General features: G+C 38.0%; 1 protein-coding gene across 6 annotated transcripts in view; it reads right to left on the reverse strand.

Moving 5' to 3' along the window:
* The window catches only part of FNDC3A (fibronectin type III domain containing 3A), a 193,463-nt gene that overhangs the window by 42,545 nt on the left and 127,866 nt on the right, over nucleotides 1-23,052 (reverse strand). For all 6 annotated transcript variants that reach the window (XM_021065326.1, XM_021065330.1, XM_021065327.1 and 3 more), the window contains 4 exons: nucleotides 21,445-21,521; nucleotides 6,155-6,392; nucleotides 2,022-2,291; nucleotides 801-859 (listed from right to left, as the gene is read on the reverse strand). In XM_021065326.1, coding sequence (XP_020920985.1) covers nucleotides 801-859; nucleotides 2,022-2,291; nucleotides 6,155-6,392; nucleotides 21,445-21,521 — 644 coding nt within the window. The remainder of the gene's footprint in view (nucleotides 1-800; nucleotides 860-2,021; nucleotides 2,292-6,154; nucleotides 6,393-21,444; nucleotides 21,522-23,052) is intronic.

The following is a 23,052-nucleotide window of genomic DNA, read 5'->3' on the forward strand; positions in this document are numbered from 1 at the left end:
ATGTCAAGAAAATATATGAAACTACTATGAGATACCACCTCACACTAGTCAGAATGGCCATCATTAATAAGTCCACAAATAACAAATGCTGGAGGGGGTGTGGAGAAAAGGGAACCCTCCTGCACTGTTGGTGGAAATGTAAGCTGGTACAACCACTATGGAGAACAGTATGGAGGTATCTTAGAAAACAATACACAGAACTACCATATGACGCAGCAATCCCACTCTTGTGCATGTATCCGGACAAAACTCTATTTAAAAAAGACACATGCACCTGCATGTTCATTGCAGCACTATTCACAATAGCCAAGACATGGAATCAACCCACATGTCCACTGATTGGATTAGGAAGATGTGGTATACATACACAATGGAATACTACTCAGCCATAAAAAAGAATGACATAATGCCATTTGCACAACATGGATGGAACTAGAGACTCTCATCCTGAGTGAAGTAAGTCAGAAAGAGAAAGACATATGCTATCACTTGTAACTGGAATCTAATATACGGCACAAAGGAACCTTTCCAAAGAAAAGAAAATCATAGACTTGGAAAACAGACATGTGGTTGCCAAGGGGGAAGGAGAGGGAGTGGGAAGGACTGGGAGCTTGGGGTAAACAGATGCAGAATTAGCCTTCAGGATCGATTAGCAATAGAATCCTACTGTGTAGCCCTGGGAACTCTGTGATGGAACACAATGTGAGAAAAAAGAATGTATACATGTACGTGTAACTGGGTCACCATGCTATACAGTAGAAAAAAAAATGATAAAAAAAGAAAATATATGAAATACTTACCACTGGTTTTAGAATGGTGGAAAGATGTACTTCAAAAGCTTTAGTTTCTTCATCTTTTTCTTAAAAAAAAATTTTTTTTAAATATTAAAAAGATGAACTTAAATGCAGTAATCCTGCTCACAATATGTCTGCTAAATATGTATCAATAGGCTGGTATTTGAGATTTTTATTTTCTAGTTTTACTCCTTAGTTCATATTCAGCAGTTTGTGGCTCTTTAGAGTTCTTCTGCCTCAATTTCTACTTCCAGTATAATCATGATTACTAATTATAATACCATTATATGTTTCTAAACCAGTCAACAAGTTTTACTTACAGAAAGTGTATTTTTTTCATAGCTGTAAAAAATACTCTGGAATATTCTTACTTGTGAATCTCCTACCTCTTAATGACAAGTTAACTATCATTTGTTTCAATGACATGCCTTAATTGTGGTTCCCAAAATAGGAATATAATTGACTTGACCATAACTTATAGTCACCACTGATGTATCTGAAACTTTAGCTTAACTCTAATGGAACATTAGTGCTGAAACAGAATAATCAGGAGGTCTCAAAAATATGGGAGAACATTTTTATAAATGTTAATATAAATGTTTATATAAATGTTAAAGCATTAAACTTGATGGCGATTGGAAATTTTAAAGAAAAGGAAACAGTGCTCAGAGTACATGTGGTCAAAGACACAGATTAAGGGAAGGATTCAAGGGAAACATGGGGTTTTAAAACAAAAAGAACTTTTGAAGAAAGGAATGGACAATACTCTATCCTAACTTTAGAGTATTATAAATAGATTGGTGAATGACATAATCAGTTGCTATCAGGGACTTGGATATAAAGGAGTTGAGAGAAATAAAGAGTTTTTATTAAAAAACCAGCATAGCCTTATTTAGGTCCAGAAAGAGAAGAAAAGGGTTTAGATCCAGAAAGAGAAGAAAAGGGATCTGGATGAACTCTGAGTCTTCCTATTAAACAGAAATTTCTCTTGGTTAGTAAATTTACGATATAGGTGAATTTATTAATTGAGCTTTCCCAAAACATAAAAGAATATCCTAGTAACAATTTAGGTTCTAAAACTTTCCCCTCACATTTAGGAAGTATTAGGCCATTAATATACATTTTATGTGAAGCATGATGAAATGTCTAAAACGTTAGAATACATTTTTTGTAGGTTAAATGATGATGAAAAGTACAATTGGAATAAATTTTATTTTAAAAAGTTACCTTCTATTTCTGTATCAATTTGTGCAACACCTTTCCCTTTTCCTGACTTGTTCTTTGCTGATCCTGTGTTCACACCACTAGCATTCTGCCCTTTTATAAGTCCATTATGTTCATTTACGGGAGAAGGGCATTTCTGGGGTGATGATGGTGGACTGCTCATTTTATCTTTCTGTGTCCCTTGGCGATCTTTTAATTTTTTCTGCAAACGTTCATATGTTTTACTAGATCTTTCATCTCTAAAGTTGGACCTTCCATGTGTAGAATGAGCATCTAGGAAATAAAAAATAAGAAACATTTTAAAAGGTCACTTTCTTCAAACACATTTATGGCATGAGAAAAGCAAAGGAAATAAATCTATCATTATATTATATAAAACTTATAAAATACTTCGATGAATAATTTTACACAACAAAGCTATTTCTGCGTCTTCACCAACTGAGAGAACCAAGCTTTGTAACTGAATTATAATTATAATCTTACAGATGTTTCTTTCCTTCATCTTTTCTCAGCACTAATAATCTCCCTAGCAGCAGCCTGGTGGCATGTTATGACTGTTACGGGTGGGGAATGAGATCTGAACTGAGTTGTGCATAGTTCTTTCTTTTATTCTTTTTCAACTTCAAACGTAAAAAATAGTAAACATCACCTATCTAAATTCCCTTATAATTCAAAAAGCAAATCATTGCTAAAAAAAAAAAAGGTTTAAAGAGTCAGCAAAAATAAATGTGTGGGACTATTTCTAGTAACAGAATCTATGTACAAATTATTACACATCTTCAGATATTGTAAACTCAAGACTGTGACTCAGAAGAATGAATTCACACTAATAAAAATCACACAGCAATCTAAGATCAATACATTCATAAATATTATTAAATAAATTGTCCTCAGAGTTTATTTTCATTTTAAATTTAAAGTCTGTAGTGAGGAAAATATTTTTTAAAAGAAAAAATTCAAAATCTCAATAAAAAATTTAAATTAGTGCTTTAAGAAAATTAGTATAATATTCTTGAGTATTATAAGGATATGTACAATATTAAAATATTAAAAGAGTGAGTTTAGAGCCTTACCTCACATTATACGTAAGAATTAAATCAAAATGAATCAATGACCTAAATGAAGGAGCTAAAACCATAAAACTTATAGAAATCTGCATGACTTTGGATTAGATAATAGTTTTAGACATAACACCAAAAGCATAGGCAATCAAAGAAAATATAAGGTGGATTTCATCAAAATTCAAAACTTTTCTGCATCAAAAGGTACCGTCAAGGAAGTACGGAGTTCCTTTTGTGGCTCGGTGGGTTAAGAACCCAACTAGAACCCATGAGGATGTGGGTTTGATCCCGGCCTTGCTCACTGGGTTAAGGATCTGGCGTAGGTCACAGATGCAGCTCAGATCCCAAGTTGCTGTGGCTGTGGCAAAGGCCACAGCTGCCGCTCCAATGCGACTCCTGGCAGGGGAATTTCCATATGCCAGAGGTGTGGTCGTAAAAAGAAAAAAAAAAAAAAAAAAAAAAAAAAAACCAAAAAACTGCCAATAAGCAAATGAAAAGATGCTCAAAAGATGCTTGCTAGTGCAAGCATATCAAAACTATAATGAGATAATACTTCACGCTCACTGGAATGGTTAGAATCAAAAGACAGACAATAACAAGCTTTGGCAAGGATAGGGAAAAATTAGAACTCTTGTATATTGCTGATAAAAATTTAAAATAGTACAGTCATTATGGAAAACAATTTGCAGTTCCTGAAAAAGTTAAACATAGAGTTATCATGAATTGGTAATTCCACTCTTAGCTATATACTCAGGGAAAATGAAACCCTACGTCCACACAAAAACTTGTACACAAGTGTCACAGCATCGTTATTCCTAACAGATAAAAAGTAGAAACAACCTACCTAAATGTCTATCAACTAATGAATGGATAAACAAAATTACATCCACATAATGGAATATTTTTCAGCCATAAAAAGGAATGGAGCACTGATTATGCTACAAGCTTGAAGTAAACCATGAAAATAATATGCTAAGTGAAAAATGCTAGATACAAAGGCCATATATTATATGAACATTTACATGACATGTCTAGAGTAGACAAATCCACAGAGATACAAAGTAGATTAGGAGATGGGGGAAAAGACAGAATTGGGACCGACTTTTAATAGACACAGAGTTTGTTTTTGGGATGACAGAAATGTTCTGGAATTAGATAGCAGTAAGGGAATGTAGTATCCAGGAAATGCACTAAAAAATCTGACCTGTACACTTTAAAATGGTACATTCTGTTATGTGAATTATCTCAATAAAAAACATAGGAACTGTAATTAATCAGCATACACTTTTAAAATGTAGTTATCCAAATATTTTTATATTTCATTTATGACTGAAATAGGATGATAAATTAACCATGGGGGGAAAATAAAAACATATGTTGCACTAAAAAAGATCAGGAAATTTAGTATCAAACAGACTGAGAGGGTTAAAATCCTTGGCAATGAACTAAGTGGTGATTTGCAGAAATTATTTAACATTCCTGACCCTCAGTTTCTTCATCTGTATTTTGTAGGATTTTACTGAGGAATAAGTGAGATAATACATGTATGAGCATAGTGTCTAGCAAAGTTAAGCCTTAATAACTGTAGCTGTTGAGAGTGAAATATTGGATTAGGTTCCACATTGGCAACCCAAACAAAATATACATAGAAAAGGGGTAATGGAGGCAGCTACTGATTATAAAATTACTGTAACTTATTACGATCCAGTGGTAAGTTCTTTGGTTTAAAACTTCAAATATAGTACGACTCTTGTCTTCCACTGTTGGGTATCTAGTTTTTAGATTCATGTTCTTTGTAGATTTACATGCTTCACTTTCCTTTGCATCACTGAATCATATTCATTATTTTAATGCTTATTCCCTGTGAGTAACAACAGGTTTTAAAAATGCAAAATAGTAGCAATTGTAATATTTAGCCTTTTCTTACAATTTTCTCAAACACATTTTTAAAAACAAAATCATAATTAGTAGTTATAAAATGGAATAGGCTGATTTGAGTACAAACTCTTGCTACAAGTATGTCTACTGGCTCACTGTATGACCCTTACCTGGGAATCTCTCAGAAATGCAGAAAACCAAACCACACTCAGACCTGCAGAATTAATAACGTATTCCTTGGGCAACAGAAAAAGTTTGAAAAAAATATATGACATATATATCTATTGCATACAGGCTGTGACACATAATTTTAATTTTGTATTTAGAGTTATTTCTTCTAGAGATTTACTAAAGATAAATGATAGGTACTGATTAAGTGCCAGGAAAATAGTGAGAATAAACAGATTCAGTTCTCAGGGGAGGTTAGAGTCAAATAAGGGCAAAAGACATATAAATAAACACACAAAAAAAATCAAATTGTACTAAGATCTGGGGAGAAAAAACACATTTCATTGCTAGAGACAGGCACACAAGATCCAAGCCGTGTCTGTGACCTACAATGCAGCTCACGGCAACGGTGGATCCCTGACCCACTGAGTGAGAACTGATCCCTTGTCATCCAGGATACTAGTCGGATTCATTTCCGCTGAGCCACAATGCGAACTCCCAAGATAACAAATTTGAGAACTGTCAGTATATAGGTGGTATTTAAAGTCAGAGGAAAGAATAAATGATTATTTTGTGTGTATGTAGTTGCCTATTTTCCCAACAATTTATTAACTCCCTGAGGGCAAGGGTTATGTCTTACTCTTTTTTTCCAATCTCTCATAGCAACTTTAGTTACTGGCATCAGAGCCCTCAGGATTCAACAGCAGCACGATTATTCGGGCCAAAATATTTCCTCAGAGCTGAGACAGCAGCAGGACAGAGGAAAAGATCTCTTGTTGGAATGTGTCCCCACTAAATACCACTTATAAGTTACTTCATCTCTTTGGTTTTCTGTTTATCTGCTTTGAAGGGTGATCATGAGGATGAAACATTTAACATAGCATACGAGTAACAGAAATTGTGATAGTGTAACAGACTGTGATATTGTTACATTTTTTGTTTCTTTTATATAACATGATAATAGCATCTATTATATTTAAGCAAAGAATAGCCAACTCCATCAAACAGGAATATTTTTAGATGTCTTACCTACATCTCCATATACTTGGGAAGACTGATACTGTGGCATATACTGTGTTGCCATGTCTCCAGCTCCGGTTACTGGTGAGTACATATGGCGTGGTGGAGGGGGCATCATGGTCGGGACAGGAATGAAACCAGGCAGAGGAGGATGTGGAGAACGGTGGATGACTGTATGACCACCAGGATGAAACTCTGGTGCCTGAGGAACCACAACAACTCTTCTAACACCATTGTCTTCAATAACCTACAAAATGAAAAACAGATTAAAAGTTTCTTCTGTAGAATATAATCAATTTTTACACTATTAGAAGTTAAAACATTTTACAGAACTGACAGGAAAAATTTTATTAAATGCATTACATGTGTGAATTAGCACTGAAAACATGAAGCAGTTTTTTTTTTTTAATAATTTTTAAAATTTTCCCACTGTACAGCAAGGGGATCAAGTTATCCTTACATGTATACATTAGAATTACATTTTTTCCCCCACCCTTTCTTCTGTTGCAACCTGAGTATCTAGACATAGTTCTCAATGCTATTCAGCAGGATCTCCTTGTAAATCCATTCTAAGTTGTGTCTGATAAGCCCAAGCTCCCGATCCCTCCCACTCCCTCCCCCTCCCATCAGGCAGCCACAAGTCTCTTCTCCAAGTCCATGATTTTCTTTTCCGAGGAGATGTTCATTTGTGCTGGATATTAGATTCCAGTTATAAGTGATATCATATGGTATTTGTCTTTGTCTTTCTGGCTCATTTCACTTAGGATGAGATTCTCTAGTTCCATCCATGTTGCTGCAAATGGCATGATGTCATTCTTTTTTATGGCTGAGTAGTATTCCATTGTGTATATATACCACATCTTCCGAATCCAATCATCTGTCGATGGACATTTGGATTGTTTCCATGTCCTGGCTATTGTGAATAGTGCTGCAATGAACATGCGGGTGCACGTGCCTCTTCTAAGTAGAGTTTTGTCCGGATAGATGCCCAAGAGTGGGATTGCGGGGTCATATGGAAGTTCTATGTATAGATTTCTAGGGTATCTCCAAACTGATGAAGCAGTTTTTAATCATACAATGCAATATAAATATTAACTGATAAGACTACCTAAATAATATAAACAATGAGCTCTGAAATAGTTGGCATTTATCTTAGGTGTTACATGCATCTAGTGATACAGCAAAAATGAAGGGAGTCTCAAGGGAACTTTTGGTTTGTACATAGTAGGGTCAGGAATTACTTTCCTTTTCCAGATATGGACAATTTTAACAGTTGAAGATTGTTTTAAGGAGGCAAAAATCAAATATATTAACTCTCAGTTAAGAAAAATATCTGTGGTCCTAAGTCTTAGAAATTATACTTCTTTTTGGTTTGTTTTTTGGTTGCATCCGAGGCATATGAAGTTCCCAGGCCAGGGATGGTACCTGAGCTGCAACTGCAACCTATGCCATGGCTGCGGCAATGCTAGATTCTTAATGCACTGCATTACAGCAGGAACTCCTACACATTTTTAGAACAGGGGTCACACTGTGAAGGAAGTTTTAAAATGATAGTTTTACTCCCTTTGAACCTCACTGGAACAACAAGGGTATATAGGAAGGTCTAAAAAATATAAGATTTTATTTCAAAATTAGAAATCCTTTTACTAAAACAGGGCCCTTAACCTTTAATTTTTTAGAGCCGTACCTGCTGCATGTGGAAGTTCCCAGGCAAGGGGTCTAATTGGAGCTACAGCTGCCAGCCTACAGCACAGCCACAGCAATGCAGGATCCCAGCTGTGCCTGAGACCTATACCACAGCTCAGGGCAACATTGGATCCTTAACCCACTGAGCGAGGCCATGGATTAAACCCACATCCTCATGGTTCCTAGTTGGATTTGTTAACCACTGAGCCACAAAGGGAACGCCCCGCTTTTTTAAAAAATTTTTTTTCTTTTTTATTTCTCTGAGTGGCCGCACCTGCAGCATGTGGAAGCTCCCAAACCAGGGGTCAAGACACAGCCACTGTAGAAGCAACACCGAAGAGTTATGTTGTGAGGGAGCTCCCATCGCAGCGCAGTGGTTAACGAATCTGACTAGGAACCATGAGGTTGCGGGTTCGATTCCTGGCCTTGCTCAGTGGGTTAAGGATCCAATGTTGCCCTGAGCTGTGGTGTAGGTTGCAGACGCGGCTTGGATCCCGCGTTGCTGTGGTTCTGGTGGAGGCCGGTTGGCTATGGCTCCGATTGGACCCCTAGCCTGGGAACCTACATATGCCGCGGGAGTGGCCCTAGAAAAGGCAAAAAGACAGAAAAGAGTTATGCTGTGAGCCACACGGGAAGTCCCAGGGTCCTTACCATTTTAGACTTAAATGATTACTACTGAGGTGTTAACAAATGGCTAATGATGCTTTTTATATGGAAACAGAAAATGACTAAAATGTGAAGTGCTAACTTTAAGGCAAATCCTGGTTTTAGGAAGGACACATTTAAAAGAATAGCAAATCTTGTATGTAAGCATATGTGCTTGGTAGCAATATTAGAAAACACACTTATTTGGGTATAGAGAAGCCCAAATTACAAACAAATTACTGCTTTAGAAAGAATGTAGTTTCTAGGAGTTCCCGTCGTGGCGCAGTGGTTAACGAATCTGACTAGGAACCATGAGGTTGCGGGTTCGGTCCCTGGCCTTGCTCAGTGGGTTAAGGATCCGGCGTTGGCGTGAGCTGTGGTGTAGGTTGCAGACGCGGCTCGGATCCCACGTTTCTGTGGCTCTGGCGTAGGCCAGTAGCTACAGCTCCGATTAGACCCCTAGCCTGGGAACCTCCATATGCCGCGGGAGCGGCCCAAGAAATAGCAAAAAAAAAGACAAAAAAAAAAAAAAAAAAAAAAAAAAAGAAAGAATGTAGTTTCTACTAAACAGCTTATTAAACTAACTTACCTGTTGGAGTGTGAGATGAATTACTTCTAATCTGGGACCAGAAGAGCAAATGAATCGCTGCTTTTATACACTGGCTCTAGGACTATAAAGTTTTGCTTCCAGCAAAATGGATGCCTCATATCCCACCTCTCTCCTTATTTAACTCAGTTCTTGATTCGAGCCTCAGACAAGTGTAAATGATTGGTGAAAATTAAATCATATCTGGAATCCTAGCTGAAGATAATCTGGAAACTATTTATAGCTTTTTAGCCTCTTGCCTATGGGAAAAGGACATTAGAAGGAGTTTGGAACGGATTTTGAGTGAGCCAAACCAGTGTGTGTCAGAACATATGACTTTCACTTTTATCAACTCTCTGACTCACAAATCCCAAATGAACCCCCATTTCTGATAGGATTATATAGCCCATACTCTTCACCCTCATACCATGTGGTTCCAACCTATCTAAAGGCCTCACCTACAGCATATGGAGGTTCCCAGGCTAGGGGATGAATGAGAGCCGTAGCTGCTGGCCTATGTCACAGCCATAGCAATGCCAGATTCTAAGCACATCTGTGACCTACACTACAGCTTGTGGCAATGCCAGACCCTTAACCCACTGAATGAGCCCAGGGATCAAACCCTAATCCTCATGGATACTAGTCGGAGGGTTCTTAACTCACTGAGCCACAACAGGGACTCCTCAACCTATCTTTATAGTTTTCTTCCAAACCAAATCCTGAACCTTTAATTCCAGCTAGGCTGGTATACTAAAAAAACTATCTTCAGACTTAACTATACATTTTTTATCTTGTACTTTTGTTTATGCCATTTTCTCTCTTTGCTTCCTCTTATTAATTTATAACGATGCGAATCACATCTATTCTTTTTTTTTTTTTTTTTTTTTGTCTTTTTGTTGTTGTTGTTGTTGCTATTTCTTGGCCGCTCCCGCGGCATATGGAGTTCCAGCTAGGGTCCAATCGGAGCTGTAGCCACCGCCTACGCCAGAGCCACAGCAACGCGGGATCGAGCCGCGTCTGCAACCTACACCACAGCTCACGCACGCCGGATCGTTAACCCACTGAGCAAGGCAGGACCGAACCCGCAACCTCATGGTTCCTAGTCGGATTCATTAACCACTGCGCCACGACGGGAACTCCCCACATCTATTCTTCTAAATAGAGCTCTACTCTCCTCCATTCATTAAAACATTTTTTGTTTGTTTGTTTTTGAACAAAACAAAGACACTGGTAATTTAGAAGAGGAAAAAACAGTGATGTATTTGCGCAGACACACACAATAACTGGGGCAGACAAACATAAAATAACAAAAGTAGATTATTTAGCATGTTGCACAGTGATAAATACTATGCGGGGTGGGGGGAATAAACCAGGTAAGGGGGATTAGAAGTATTGTGGGAGGGTGACAGGATGTAGCATAAGAGTCATCAGGATAAACTTTCTTGGCAAAATGAAATTTGAGCAGAGACTTGAAGGAACTGAGGGATTACCCATGAAAAAATAGGAAAGTGTTCTGGATAGAAGGAAGAGTTAGAACGAAGCCTCTAGAATTGGCTAGAAGGAAGCCAGTGTGACTGGATCAGCATAAAGGATGAGCAAGTACAGAAGCAGGTGAGGTCAAAGAGATACAAAATGGAAGGGGAGGTGGCCAGGTCAGGAAAGGCAGTACAGACCATTAAGGACTTGCATTTACTCAGTGAAATGGGGAACCACCACAGAGTTTTAGGCAGAAAAAGTAACACAAACCAGTGGTTCTCATCCAGGGGTGATCCTCTCCTGCCATCCTCCTAAAGTACATTGGACAGCACTGGTTGTAAGACCTGGAGTTGGAGTACTACTAGCATTTAGTGAGTAGAGGTCAGGGATGCTGCTAAATACCCTATAACACAGACAACAACCCCCTAAAACAAAAAATGATTGGGCCTAAAATGTCTCTAGTGCCGAGGTTGAGAAATCCTGATACACCCTTCCATTTAACAGGATTACTCTGGCTCTGTAGGCAAGTGCAAAGACAGGGAAGCTGTTTAGGAAGTTACTGCAGAGATCTAGGCAAGAGATGGTGGTGGCTTCCCTCATGGTGATAGCAGTGGTAAGTGGGTCCATATTCTACATTAAAAAAAATTCTTTTTAAAAAAACTTTTTGCTTTTTAGGGCCACAAACCATAGCATATGGAAGTTCCCAGGCTAGGGGCTGAATCGGCGCTACGGCTGCCAGCCTCTATCACAGCCACAGCAACGCCAGATCTGAGCTGCATCTGCGACCTACACCACAGCTCTCCCCTGACCCACTGAACGAGGCCAGGGATTGAACGGGTGTCTTTAAAGGTAGAACAACAAGATTAGCTAATAGTTCCACCAGAAAAGTGTAAAAAAGACGCTGAGGAAGGAAGGTACTTCATTAATAGTAAAAGGGAAAGCTGTAGGTTAGGACAAGTTATTTGGGGTGGAGGGTAGACTTGGAGTTTAAGTTGTACACATTTGAGTTTGGTAAGTCTATAATACATAGTGTGGCTAAGTGTATCAGGGAGGAAGGATCAATTTTTTTTTTTTTTTGGCTGTACGCATGGCATATGTAAGTTCCAGGGTCAGGGATTGAATCTGAGCTACTGCAGGCTATACCACAGCTGTGGCATTGCTGGATCCTTAACCCATTGCACCACAGTGGGAACTCCTTTTTTGTTTGTTTGTTTTAAGGAAGGATCAACTTTGTTAAATGCTGCTGACAGGTAAATAAGATGAAGACTAAGGACTGACCACTGGATACAGCAACGTAGAAGTCACTGGGACCTCAATAAGAGCAGTTTTACACTTTGCCCCTAGTGTAATTATAGGGGCAAAGCCTGGATTTAAGAGAGTGGATTTAGGAGAGAAGAAGGGAGGAAAATTAGAGAGCTAATAGCACAATTTTGGAGTTTTCCTGCAGAGGGGAGTACAGGAATAGGGTGGTGGCTAACAGTAGTGGAATTAAGAAATTTAAAAAATTGTCATTTTTAGTGAGTGATTACAACATGCTGATAAACCAATGAACATGATCCATCAGAGAGTAAGAAACTGATGAAGTAGGAGAGAGAAGAAAAATGCTAGAGTAATGTCCTTACTCAGGCAAAAGAGATGAGAGTCAGGACCCCAGTGAGGGCACATGATCTAGATAGGAGCAAGAAAGTTTGTCTTTGTTCTAGATGAAAAAGAAATCTGAATGATGAGCTGAGAAGGTAGAAGGTAGAACATGTAACTCAAGATGCTGGAAAAGATGTGAGCCTAGGAGTCTGTGGAGGGTTTCTCTTAATTGCTCTCTGTGAGCACTTTCCTGGACACCACAATCACAGTGATCTCTGTCAATTCTACCACATTTATCCTCTATTACTTGCTTTGTATCCCTAACACTGGATTTTATTTGTTAATTTTCCAAATGCATTTATCTTACTCCTATTACTTTAAGTTTCTCAAGGGAGAAACAATGCTACAAATAGGTAGTATTATTAGCTCCATTTTTTTTTTTTTTGTCTTTTTTGCCTTTTCTAGGGCCACTCCCGTGGCATATGGAGGTTCCCAGGCTAGGGGTCTAATCGGAGCTATAGCCGCCAGCCTAGGCCAGAGCCACAGCAACGCCAGATCTGAGCCACGTCTGCAACCTACATCACAGCTCATGGCAATGCCGGATCCTTAACCCACTGAGCAAGGCCAGGGATCGAATCTGCAACCTCACGGTTCCTAGTCAGATTCGTTAACCACTGCGCCATGATGGGAACTCCAATTAGCTCCATTTTTTTAGATGGGGAAACTGAGGCATAGAGATGTTAAATAACTTCTAGGTCATATAAGTAGTAAGTGGAGGCACTAGTAATTGAACTCAGGTAATCTGCTTTAATTCTATCTTACTTTGTGGGCAGAGAATCCATAAAAACCTGCCTTCTAGTGCCTTTTTAAATTTCACAAACACAAGTGAGATCATCACTGGTTAAAAAAGAAATAGCTAAATTACTAACAGAATAAAAACCACTTTTCCGAAAGAACATTTCAAATATAAAAATAAGCTGAGGGAGTTACTGTTTAATAATAGGTTGTGAAAATTAATAAAAGAAATCTAATTTAAAATAGAGTCAAGAAGCCCTGAAGGGGGAGCACTCACATGCTATGGCTTGCTAGCCATTGTGGACACTAGCAAGAAGCACATCTTACATTCCCCAAAGCTAAGAAGTGTCCTTTACCTACCTTACCAGGTGGAGAAGATTTTTCTCCTCGCCTAGCAACAGCCCATCCAATGAGAAATCACCACAACTAGCCTAAAAGAAGCAGCCATAACCCTGAACTCTCTTCCAACGGACTTTGCTCAAAAACCACCCTTTCCCAACTCCAACCCCATCCCCCTTTTCTCTATAAAAGAATGATCCTTTTATTTCCTTTGAGAACCTACCTGTGGTTGCTGTAGTTTGCATGCCTGGAACTGCAATTCATCTGCTATTCCTGGATAGCATTTTTCTGGTAAAATAACTATTTTTTTCATTTTTAAGGTTGACAAGGTACAGGGTTCAATTGTGCAAGATGAAAAGAGTTCTGTGAATGTATGGCAGTGCAACAGTGTCAATGTACTTATTGCCACTGAACTGTACATTTAAAAGTTAAAATGGTAAATTTTCAATGTGTATTTTTCCACAATTAAAAACAACAACAACAACAACCCTAAAATGCAGATTATAAAAAGAAAAAGAGAGAGCCAGACCAGGACCAAGACAGCAGGGGAACTCCATCACTACATGTAACCATGTGAGCAGCCAGTAACTTCAGAGTGAAGCCAGAGACCTCAAAACTATCTGCTATGTCTCCAGCTGCCGAGAAATAGCCAAAACACTGATCTTACAGCAAGAGGGGATACCAAAGGTGACGATTAAAACAAAATCAAAAAGTTGTAAAAAAAAAAAAGATAAATATAAACCAAATTAGTTTATGTTTATAAAAATTAAAGACAATGAGAAAAAATTAAACGGAACCATCTAACTAAGTGGTTAGTTAGACCACCTAACCCCATATGCCACACAATTTCTAATTAGACAAAGCCCCATCTTCTATTCCTTATTGAGTACAGATATAACTGAGAGTGGCTGCAGAGAAAGGAGGCTGCATTTGCTGTCTGATATTTTATACTGCGCACCAGAATATACACTCCATGATAAATCTATTCTGTATACTGTTTTCTCCCCAGTACGCCTAGCATATGACGGATGCTCAAAAAAATATTTGTTCAGTGAATGATGTGACCAGAAATAAATTCTATTGTTCTGTTAGAATGCCCCATTTCCTTCCTCCCTCTTAACAACACTGAACTACTAGGGTTTTTTTGACTTCTTCATTCCTACAACCTTTGCTTCCCACCTACTTTACCAACCTACTTCTACTGCCTTACCCTGAACCCTGAACTACTTCAACTTTAAGCTATTAGACAATAATATAGATATTCCTGGCCATTCATCTAACAGATATTTATTTTACATATCTAATCAAATACATACAACAATGTCAGTAAGCAACTAAACCTTTCTCTCCAGCTCTTATTGTGACTCTTGATCCTCAGCTAAATCTCTTAAGTTCCTCTACCTTGCAGTGTCTTACACTGCTGCCCATCTTTTTTGGCTGTTCTCTCTAGGAGAGACAGAGAAGACTGAGATCAGACTGGTCTGTGAAATCTTGAAAATTTTACTGACGTCATTGCTGCGTGCTGAAATAAAGGCACAAAGAAATAACCAGGCCTAGCTCAAAGGCGTAATCTGAAACTTTTCATGAAGTTGTCCCTACATTATGAGATCTACAATCCCCTCCCCGTTAGGTACCCTCTCATCACCAAAACAACCCACATTCCATACAAAACAAGGAAGCTTAGCATTGAGAACTATGTCTAGATACTCATATTGCATCAGAACAAAGGGTGGGAGAAAAAAAATGTATACATGTAAGGATAACTTGATCCCCTTGCTGTACAGTGGGAAAAAAATAAATAAAAAACAAAACAAGGAAGCCATTGCAAGTAAGGCAGAAGGAGGGAACTACCTTTCAGTCATCCCATTCACACAGTCGATAATATTTTCTTGGTAATTAACATCATCACTAAAATATCAAGAGTTATTCTGTGCTATAATATCCTTAGGGACTATTATTATTTGTCAGGAAATAAATTCCATTTACACCTGTCACCTTTTGCTTTGTGTCATTTGCCTTGTGTTTTGAGTTTTACATGTAAAGTTTCTGTTTATTTCTCCATTTGATATCTCAGTTTAGCTGGCACATATTTTTGCCTCTATGCAGTATGTCAATCTCTCACAAAACTCTTTTTCTTATTTGTTAAACTGCAATAACAAAGTTTATTCAGGTTATATTTAAAACTATGTTTATAATTTTGTAATTAGAAAAAAGGCTAAAGAAAAAATACTACATGTTTACTGAGAGTATCTCTGTAACATTCAATGCAATTTGTTCCCTTGCCTTTTACATATTTTCCAATTTTGTATATAATAATGATCAGAAAAATAGTTTAAAATATACAGCGATATTTATTCTTTATCACTAGACGTATTTCTCACTGGTATTTTTGCAAAATTAATACTCTTATATTTAAGCTTCTGGTGAACAATTTCATTTTGCTCTATGCATATCATTTTAATTAGCTTTAGGTTTCTCTATCATATTGGAGAGTATCTTTTTTTTCGTCTTTTTGCCATTTCTTGGGCTGCTCCCGCAGCCTATGGGAGGTTCCCAGGCTAGGGTCTAATCGGAGCTGCAGCTGCCAGCCTACGCCAGAGCCACAGCAACTATAAGAGTATCTTATATAGTGTCATGGTTAATAAATTTTTTAAAACATTTATACATGTTTCGAGTAGGTTTGCAAATATTTAAGATGCACAATCCTAAGTGAGGTAACTGTTAATGTCTTCTCATCTACAGTCTGTGTTTGTTTTCTGTATCAAAGTTATAACAGTCATAAAACTGAGAAGACTTCCTTATTTTTCTAAATTCTGTAAAAGTTTATGCAAGATTTGGAAGTGATTATTCCTTAAATATTAATAAAACATGTTTATAAATACTCTAAAGAAATTTAAATAAAGATCCATTTTCCTGATCCAACAATAAAAGTTATATATGTAATTAAAAAATTAAGTCTGACTATTCTCATTACTGCTCAGTAGAATACTTAAGTATCAGAGTAATAAGGTACAAATATTATAAAATAAACTATACTACAGAACTCGAATAAAAATGCAAAGCAAGTATGATGCACTGGCAATTTTAATGGCAAGTTTGGGCTTTGCAAATTGCAAATGAGAAAACAGAACCAATTAATCTTTAAATTACTCAATGTATGATACCCTAGCTGTTATTCTCAAAAATGAAGTTAAAATATATGTGAGTTAATGATGAATTCACATTTGAAGTGCTTCTAAACTTAACAGGGGCATGCTTTTGGAACAAACAAAAAATGTGGTTGATTTATCCTGGGTAAGTCATGACTTCTTCATGTTTTAATAATAATAAGTACTTTTGTCAAATCTTGATCTTCAGCTTAATATTAAGATATAGCTAATCTTTTGAACTTTTCATTTTTTGGCCTCAGTATGCTCTTAGGCATGTAGCATTATTACTTCCTCAGTGGTAGGGCTACATGCACCCAACAATGGATTTTAATTTCTGCAGTCCTTGCTTGCTTGACCAAACTTTTTAGGATACATACAGCTGCTGAATCCTAGTAGTATATACAGAATTACATGATAATACAGCAAAAACATGACTTGACTTGGATCACTGGCTTTAAACAATAGCTACATATAAGGCAGGGATGGAGATGATTAAGCCTGTTGCCATGAGGGGAGACTAGTGTACAAAGGTCTAAAAGGAGCCTAGAGATGATAGCTATTCATAAATTTAGTGTGCATGCTACTTGGTTCCTGCACTTGCACTGTATTATAGCTATCTATGTGTCTTAACATTTGGTTCAACTTGCAGCATCTATATTTGCTAATATGTTTACTTATGTGCTAGGTTTTGGATTATGAAGCTGTTAGCTGTGCCTAGAACTTAGAGTTTTCTGTCATCAGAAATTACGTATGTCAGGCGATGGGGGATGTAGTGCAACAATGATGTCAAAATGTTAGAACCTGTGTGAAGTCAGCCATACAATGAGACACCAACGTCAAATGCTTTCACGGACATGTGGAATCTGAAGAAAGGACAGACTGAACTTCTTTTTTTTTTTTTGTTGGTCTTTTTGCCTTTTTCTAGTGCCGCTCCCGCGGCATATAGAGATTTGCAGGCTAGGGGTCTAATCAGAGCTGTAGCCACCGGCCTACACCAGAGCCACAGCAACGCAGGATCCAAGCCGCGTCTGCAACCTACACCACAGCTCACGGCAATGCCGGATCGTCGACCCACTGAGCAAGGCCACGGATCAAACCCGCAACCTCATGGTTCCTAATTGGATTCGTTAACCACTGCGCCACGATGGGAACTCCAGACTGAACTTCTTTGCAGAACAAATGCTGACTTACAGACATTGAAAAACTTATGGTCTCCGGAGGAGACATTTTTGGAGGTGGGGGATGTGCTTGGGCTGTGAGATGGAAATCCTGTGAAATCAGATTGTTATGATCATTACACAACTACAGATGTGATAAATTCATTTGAGTAATAAAAAAAAAAAGTTAGAACCCATTCGTACACAATGGGTACTTTAAGAACAATGAAACTAAATTTTTGTCTTTGGATTACTTCTGTATGCTTGAAAAGGATATATTTCCTAGAGATAATCTTAAATTAATGTTGATTAACAGTTAGTTAATTATTAACCTCACATAATCCTTCCAGTAAGATTATTGTTAAAGTTCATTCACTTATTTGACAAAATTTATGAAACAACTATGATATCTGAGTTACCACATAACAAAGATAATTATTAAAAGGTACCTCTTTATGTTCAAGAAACTTAAAATATCATATGAAAAAGAATATATATATACATACACTTATAATACTAGGTGGTATGTAACACATAGCCAAAGAATGGTACAAAGAACTTGACCTAGGTTCTCAAGGATCAGCAGAATTTCAAAAGGCAGAAATGAGGCAATGAATAATCTTTCTCAGAAAACAGCATTAAGAAAACCACGAAGAAATGGGAGTTTCCTTCATGACTCAGCAGTTCATGAACCTGACTAGGATCCATGTGGATGCGGGTTCGATCCCTGCCCTTGTTCAGTAGGTTATGGATCTGGCGTTGTCATGAGCTGTGGTATATAGGTTGCAGATGCAGCTCAGATCCCTTGTTGCTGTGGCTGTGGGGTAGGCTAGCAACTATAGCTCCGATTCGACCCCTAGCCTGGGAACTTCTATATGCCATGGGTGCAGCCTTAAAAAGCAAAGAAAGAGAGAAAGCCATGGAGAAAGGAAAACATCAAGTGACCATGTGTCAAGAGAAAGGTACAAAGACAAACTAGAACAGAACTGTATAAGGCCTTATATGTCAAGAAATCTAGACTTCATTAAGTGGACAAGCCAGCTCAAGGCTCTTTATGAGAACAGAAGTGAAAAACCAAAGTAATAAGAAAGATCAGTGGCCCTTGGCCTAAAGATATAGAACCTCAACTTAGATGACTATTTGATTGATTTACTAATATTTACTGAGCCTTAGTATATGGCAGGCTCTGTACTCAGCTTTTTTTTTTTTTTTTTTTTTTTTTTTTTGCCATTTCTTGGGCCACTCCCGTGGCATATGGAGGTTCCCAGGCCAGGGGTCCAATAGGAGCTGTGGCCATCAGCCTACGCCAGAGCCACAGCGACATGGGATCTGAGCCGCGTCTGTAACCTACACCACAGCTCACGGCAACGCGGGATCCTTAACCCACTAAGCAAGGCCAGGGATCGAACCCGTAACCTCATGGTTCCTAGTCGGATTCATTAACAACTGAGCCATGACGGGAACCCCTGTACTCAGCTTTGAGGAAATAAAGATGGCTAAGGATCCTATGTGATCTAGTCCCATTATCTCTCCAACCTTCTTACTTACTATTATTCTGCCTTAAGGACTCAATCCAGACAAGATGGCCACCTTGTTGTTCCCAAGCATGCTTTCATCCTAGGCCATTTTCATTGGCTGTTTCTGTTCCTGAATCTTCTTTCCCTAAATAAATGCATGGCCCATTCCTAATTGTCCTTTAAGACTTGGTTCAAAGGTACCTTTCCAACAAGGCCTGGTCTGGTCACCCTAGTTTTAAAATGTAACCAGCTCTATAACCTTTCTTTCCCCCCCATATTACTCATATGTAATGTATATAATACATCATATACTTTATCCACTTATTACGTTTATTGTTTGCTTTTCCCCATAACAGTATAAACTACAGAAGTTTACAGAGCTCTTTGCCTCTTTTTATTCAAGCACTTAGAAAAGTGCCTGAAATATATGAACACTCAACACATATCTGTTGAACACTGTTAAATATAGGAACTATACATAATCTTCTCAGGAAAGTGAATCAATTAAGCAGTGTGGTAAATTCGTTAAAAGAGGGATAGACATAATGTGCCATGAGAACCCAAAAGTAGAGGCACCTGAAAATGTTCCTAATGGCCTAATTCCAGAAGGTGATTTTAGAAGCTAATTCTAGACTGAGTGAAATGAGAAGTGTAGAAATATGCCATTAAAAACAAAATTAAGGGAGTTCCTGTTGTGGCTCACTGGAAATGAATCCGATTAGGATCCACGAGGATGCGGGTGTGATCCCTGGTCTTGCTCACCGGGTTAAAGATCTGGCATTGCTGTGGCTGTAGTGTAGGTCACAGGTGCAGTTCGGATCCAGTGTGGCTGTGGCCGGCAACTGCAGCTCTGATTCACCCCTAGCCTGGGAACTTCCATATGTTGTACCTGTAAGACCTAAAAAGCAAAAAAACAAAAAACAAAAAAAAGCAAAAACAAAAATAAAAGGTACAGTTAGCTGAGAGAACAGTAAGATACCCATAACTGCATAGAAAGAATTTGTCTTAATTATCTTTATGTCACTAGCACCCAATATAGAGTTTAGCACGTGGTGTCATTCAAAATGTTTGGTAAAGGAAGGTAGAGGAAGAGACCAGGTATCAGCTGTATGTGAGTGGAGAGAGGTTGGAGAAGGAACGACCAGAGAAGTAGAAAGGATTAGGACAGTATTACTTCAAGGAAATCTGGGGGAATCTGGGGTGAATCACATGAGCAGGGTCAATTGTTTAGAGGTCAAAGAGGATCAGGATGGGAAAAAGGCCTTTGGTTTGGCATATAACAGGGAACAGATTTAGTAGCATAATAAAGGCAGAATGCAGGCTAAGGAGTCAGTGTGCTAAACAAAAGCAGAAATAGCTGATTATTCTCTTTTGAAAAGTTTACAAAGTACTTTCAAATGTGTCATTTCATATATGTTACGATCTTATTTTACAGTGAAGACAATGAGGCTCAAGCAAGCTGATCTGTCCAAGGCCAATGCAGCCAGTAGAGTTTTAAACAGTACATGGATCTGGCTTTTCTGACTTTAATCCTCATACTACTTCCATTCTCCCCCCAGCATAGTGGTCTTTTTTTGCTGTCATTCATACAGTGGTAGACTTCACAGAATAGGCGGTGAATCCAGCATGGTTTCCCACTGTATTCTGCCATAATCAGGGAGGAAGGAAGAGAGAGCCTGAAGGAAATTTCAAGTATAAATTCAGTTCGAGGATTAGCAACCGTTAGTATTTCCAAAACGGTTGTGAAGCAATGAGTGCTGACCAAACAGAATCTTAGTAGCAGAAGATATTGAACCCCTACAGATCTTACAGTTTCATTCTGTTTACCTGTGCAAATAAATTAGCTATACTCTTTAAGTGAGAGCTTTCCAACTGCTTTGCAGGAAAGGGCTACAGGTGTGTAGTAATATAGATCCCCTTAGCCCTTGGGGTTGCAGGTTTACAGGTCGAAATTCTCTTCTACTGACCACAAAGTACCATACAATTATGGGTATTCGAGAACCACTGTAAGAATAAAGTTGGAAGACCACCTTGGATTACTTTTAAGCAAATGATTAATTTAAAAGAATTAGTGTAGGTATCTTTAAACCTTGAGGTATTACTTACATTATTCACATCTTCAAGAAGATAAAACTCCAAAATTATTTCTTTATTATAATTCAACATTCAAAGACAAGGCCAAATGATGATGAGTGCTAATTTAATTTTTTCCCCTTTCTCAATACACTAAATGTACTAAAGTACCTGAAACAGATTTACCAAGATATACTGTATACTGGGTAAGCTTCAGCACTTAAGTGGTACTTTTTGTCTGAATTAAACAGACAATCACTATTACATAGTTATAAAAAGAAAAATAACAACATACCTGTGGGGCGTATCCAGGAGGCACATAAATAGGAGGCACAGAACCATTTGGGGACATCATTGGAACCTGAGCAGGACCTGAATGGGCCACAAAAAAGATGTATTAACCCAGGATTACTTAGCAAGCTAAAATTGAAAACAACCTGAATTACACTTTGAATTCTTCATCTAAACACTCAAACTAACAGTGACTGTGTTATCATGAAATTTTTACATGATTCACCTGTTAGAAAAGTTTATCTTATAAAGTGCACCGATTGCTCTTTACCTATTGTTGTGTTCCTCAAATTTCCCTGGTTATTGTAACAGCCACTTAGGGAGGTTTTTAAAACACAGAGATTTCTAGGTTCTCCTAAAGATTCTTCTTTAGTATGCTCAGAGGAAAGAGGGGTCTTAAATCAGCACATTTACTTTATAAATATCCCAAGTGATTCTTATAATCTTACAAGTTAAGAAACACTGACCTAGAGGAAAATCAAACTAACCTTTGCACATAAAATCAATGAAAAATACAAAAGGCAAAAGTACGAAAAACAAAAGGAATAAAAATCAAGAAAAAGTCAAGGAAGAAGAGTTGATTTGGAACTTGCTTTGTTAGCATTAAAAACCTCCTGTGTAACGTGTAAGTCATGTCTGTGGGGGTTTGAGAAACAAGTTAAAGAAATGCTATATGCATGTATATTTACCCAAAGGAAGTTGTTTTTGTTTCTTATAATGAAAATTTCTTTAAAAACCCCCACCTGTTTGTCTTATTCTACATTTCATTTTTATAGTGATATTCTTTCCAAACAACTTAAAAAAATATGATCTCTTGTTTACCTTCTCTTAATCAGGCACTTTGGAAAGTGTGTTTTATTCTTTCCAGGAACTAAAAAATCTTACTTGCTTTATATAACTTTAAAAGAGTACCTTACCTTCAGGTTCTTTTTTACCGCTCTAACTTTAGACTGCATTATCCCTTTACCCACTAGTTTTTAACAACTTGAAATAAAACCTCCTTAGAGAGTTTTACTCATTTCTAGAGAAATAAAGATACTCAAGAATCTGATGAAGAAAGTAATGGAGGAAGAATTCCTTTTATATGCAGATTTCAGCCTGCAGAGTACATACAATGGATCCCAGTCAAAAAAGAAACCAAGGAGGAAAACCTAAGTCATAGGACAGAACAGAAACATATTTCATGGGTAACATACATACTTCAGAAAACCAGCATGAAAAGCAGGGTGGTTACAGCAAATCCAGATTATAGCCACTTTCCTCTTTCTAGGGAAGGAGGAGGGTGAGGACCAAACAACAAAGCAGTGGTGAATGAGGGGGAAGGAAGGTGAGAGGTAGGGAAGGAAAGAAAAAGGAAGGTACAGGAGGGGAAATACTAAACATTGGTGAGGAAAGGGGGAGGAGAGAAGGGGGAGGAGAGGAGAGGGAGAGAAGGAAGAGAGGATGAAGGCAAGAGGGGAGGTAATAAGAAAAAGGGGAGGATGAGAGAAGACAGGAGGAGAGTGAAGAAGGCTGGAAGGGGGAAGAAAGCAGGGAGGGGAGTGAGGAAAAGGGGTGGAAGACTAGGGGGAGGAGAAGAGAAAAGAGGCAGATGGGGAAGGAAGAAAGTAAG

This window comes from Sus scrofa, chromosome 11 (assembly GCF_000003025.6).
Source record: "Sus scrofa isolate TJ Tabasco breed Duroc chromosome 11, Sscrofa11.1, whole genome shotgun sequence".
In the NCBI taxonomy this organism is placed as follows: Eukaryota; Metazoa; Chordata; class Mammalia; order Artiodactyla; family Suidae; genus Sus; species Sus scrofa.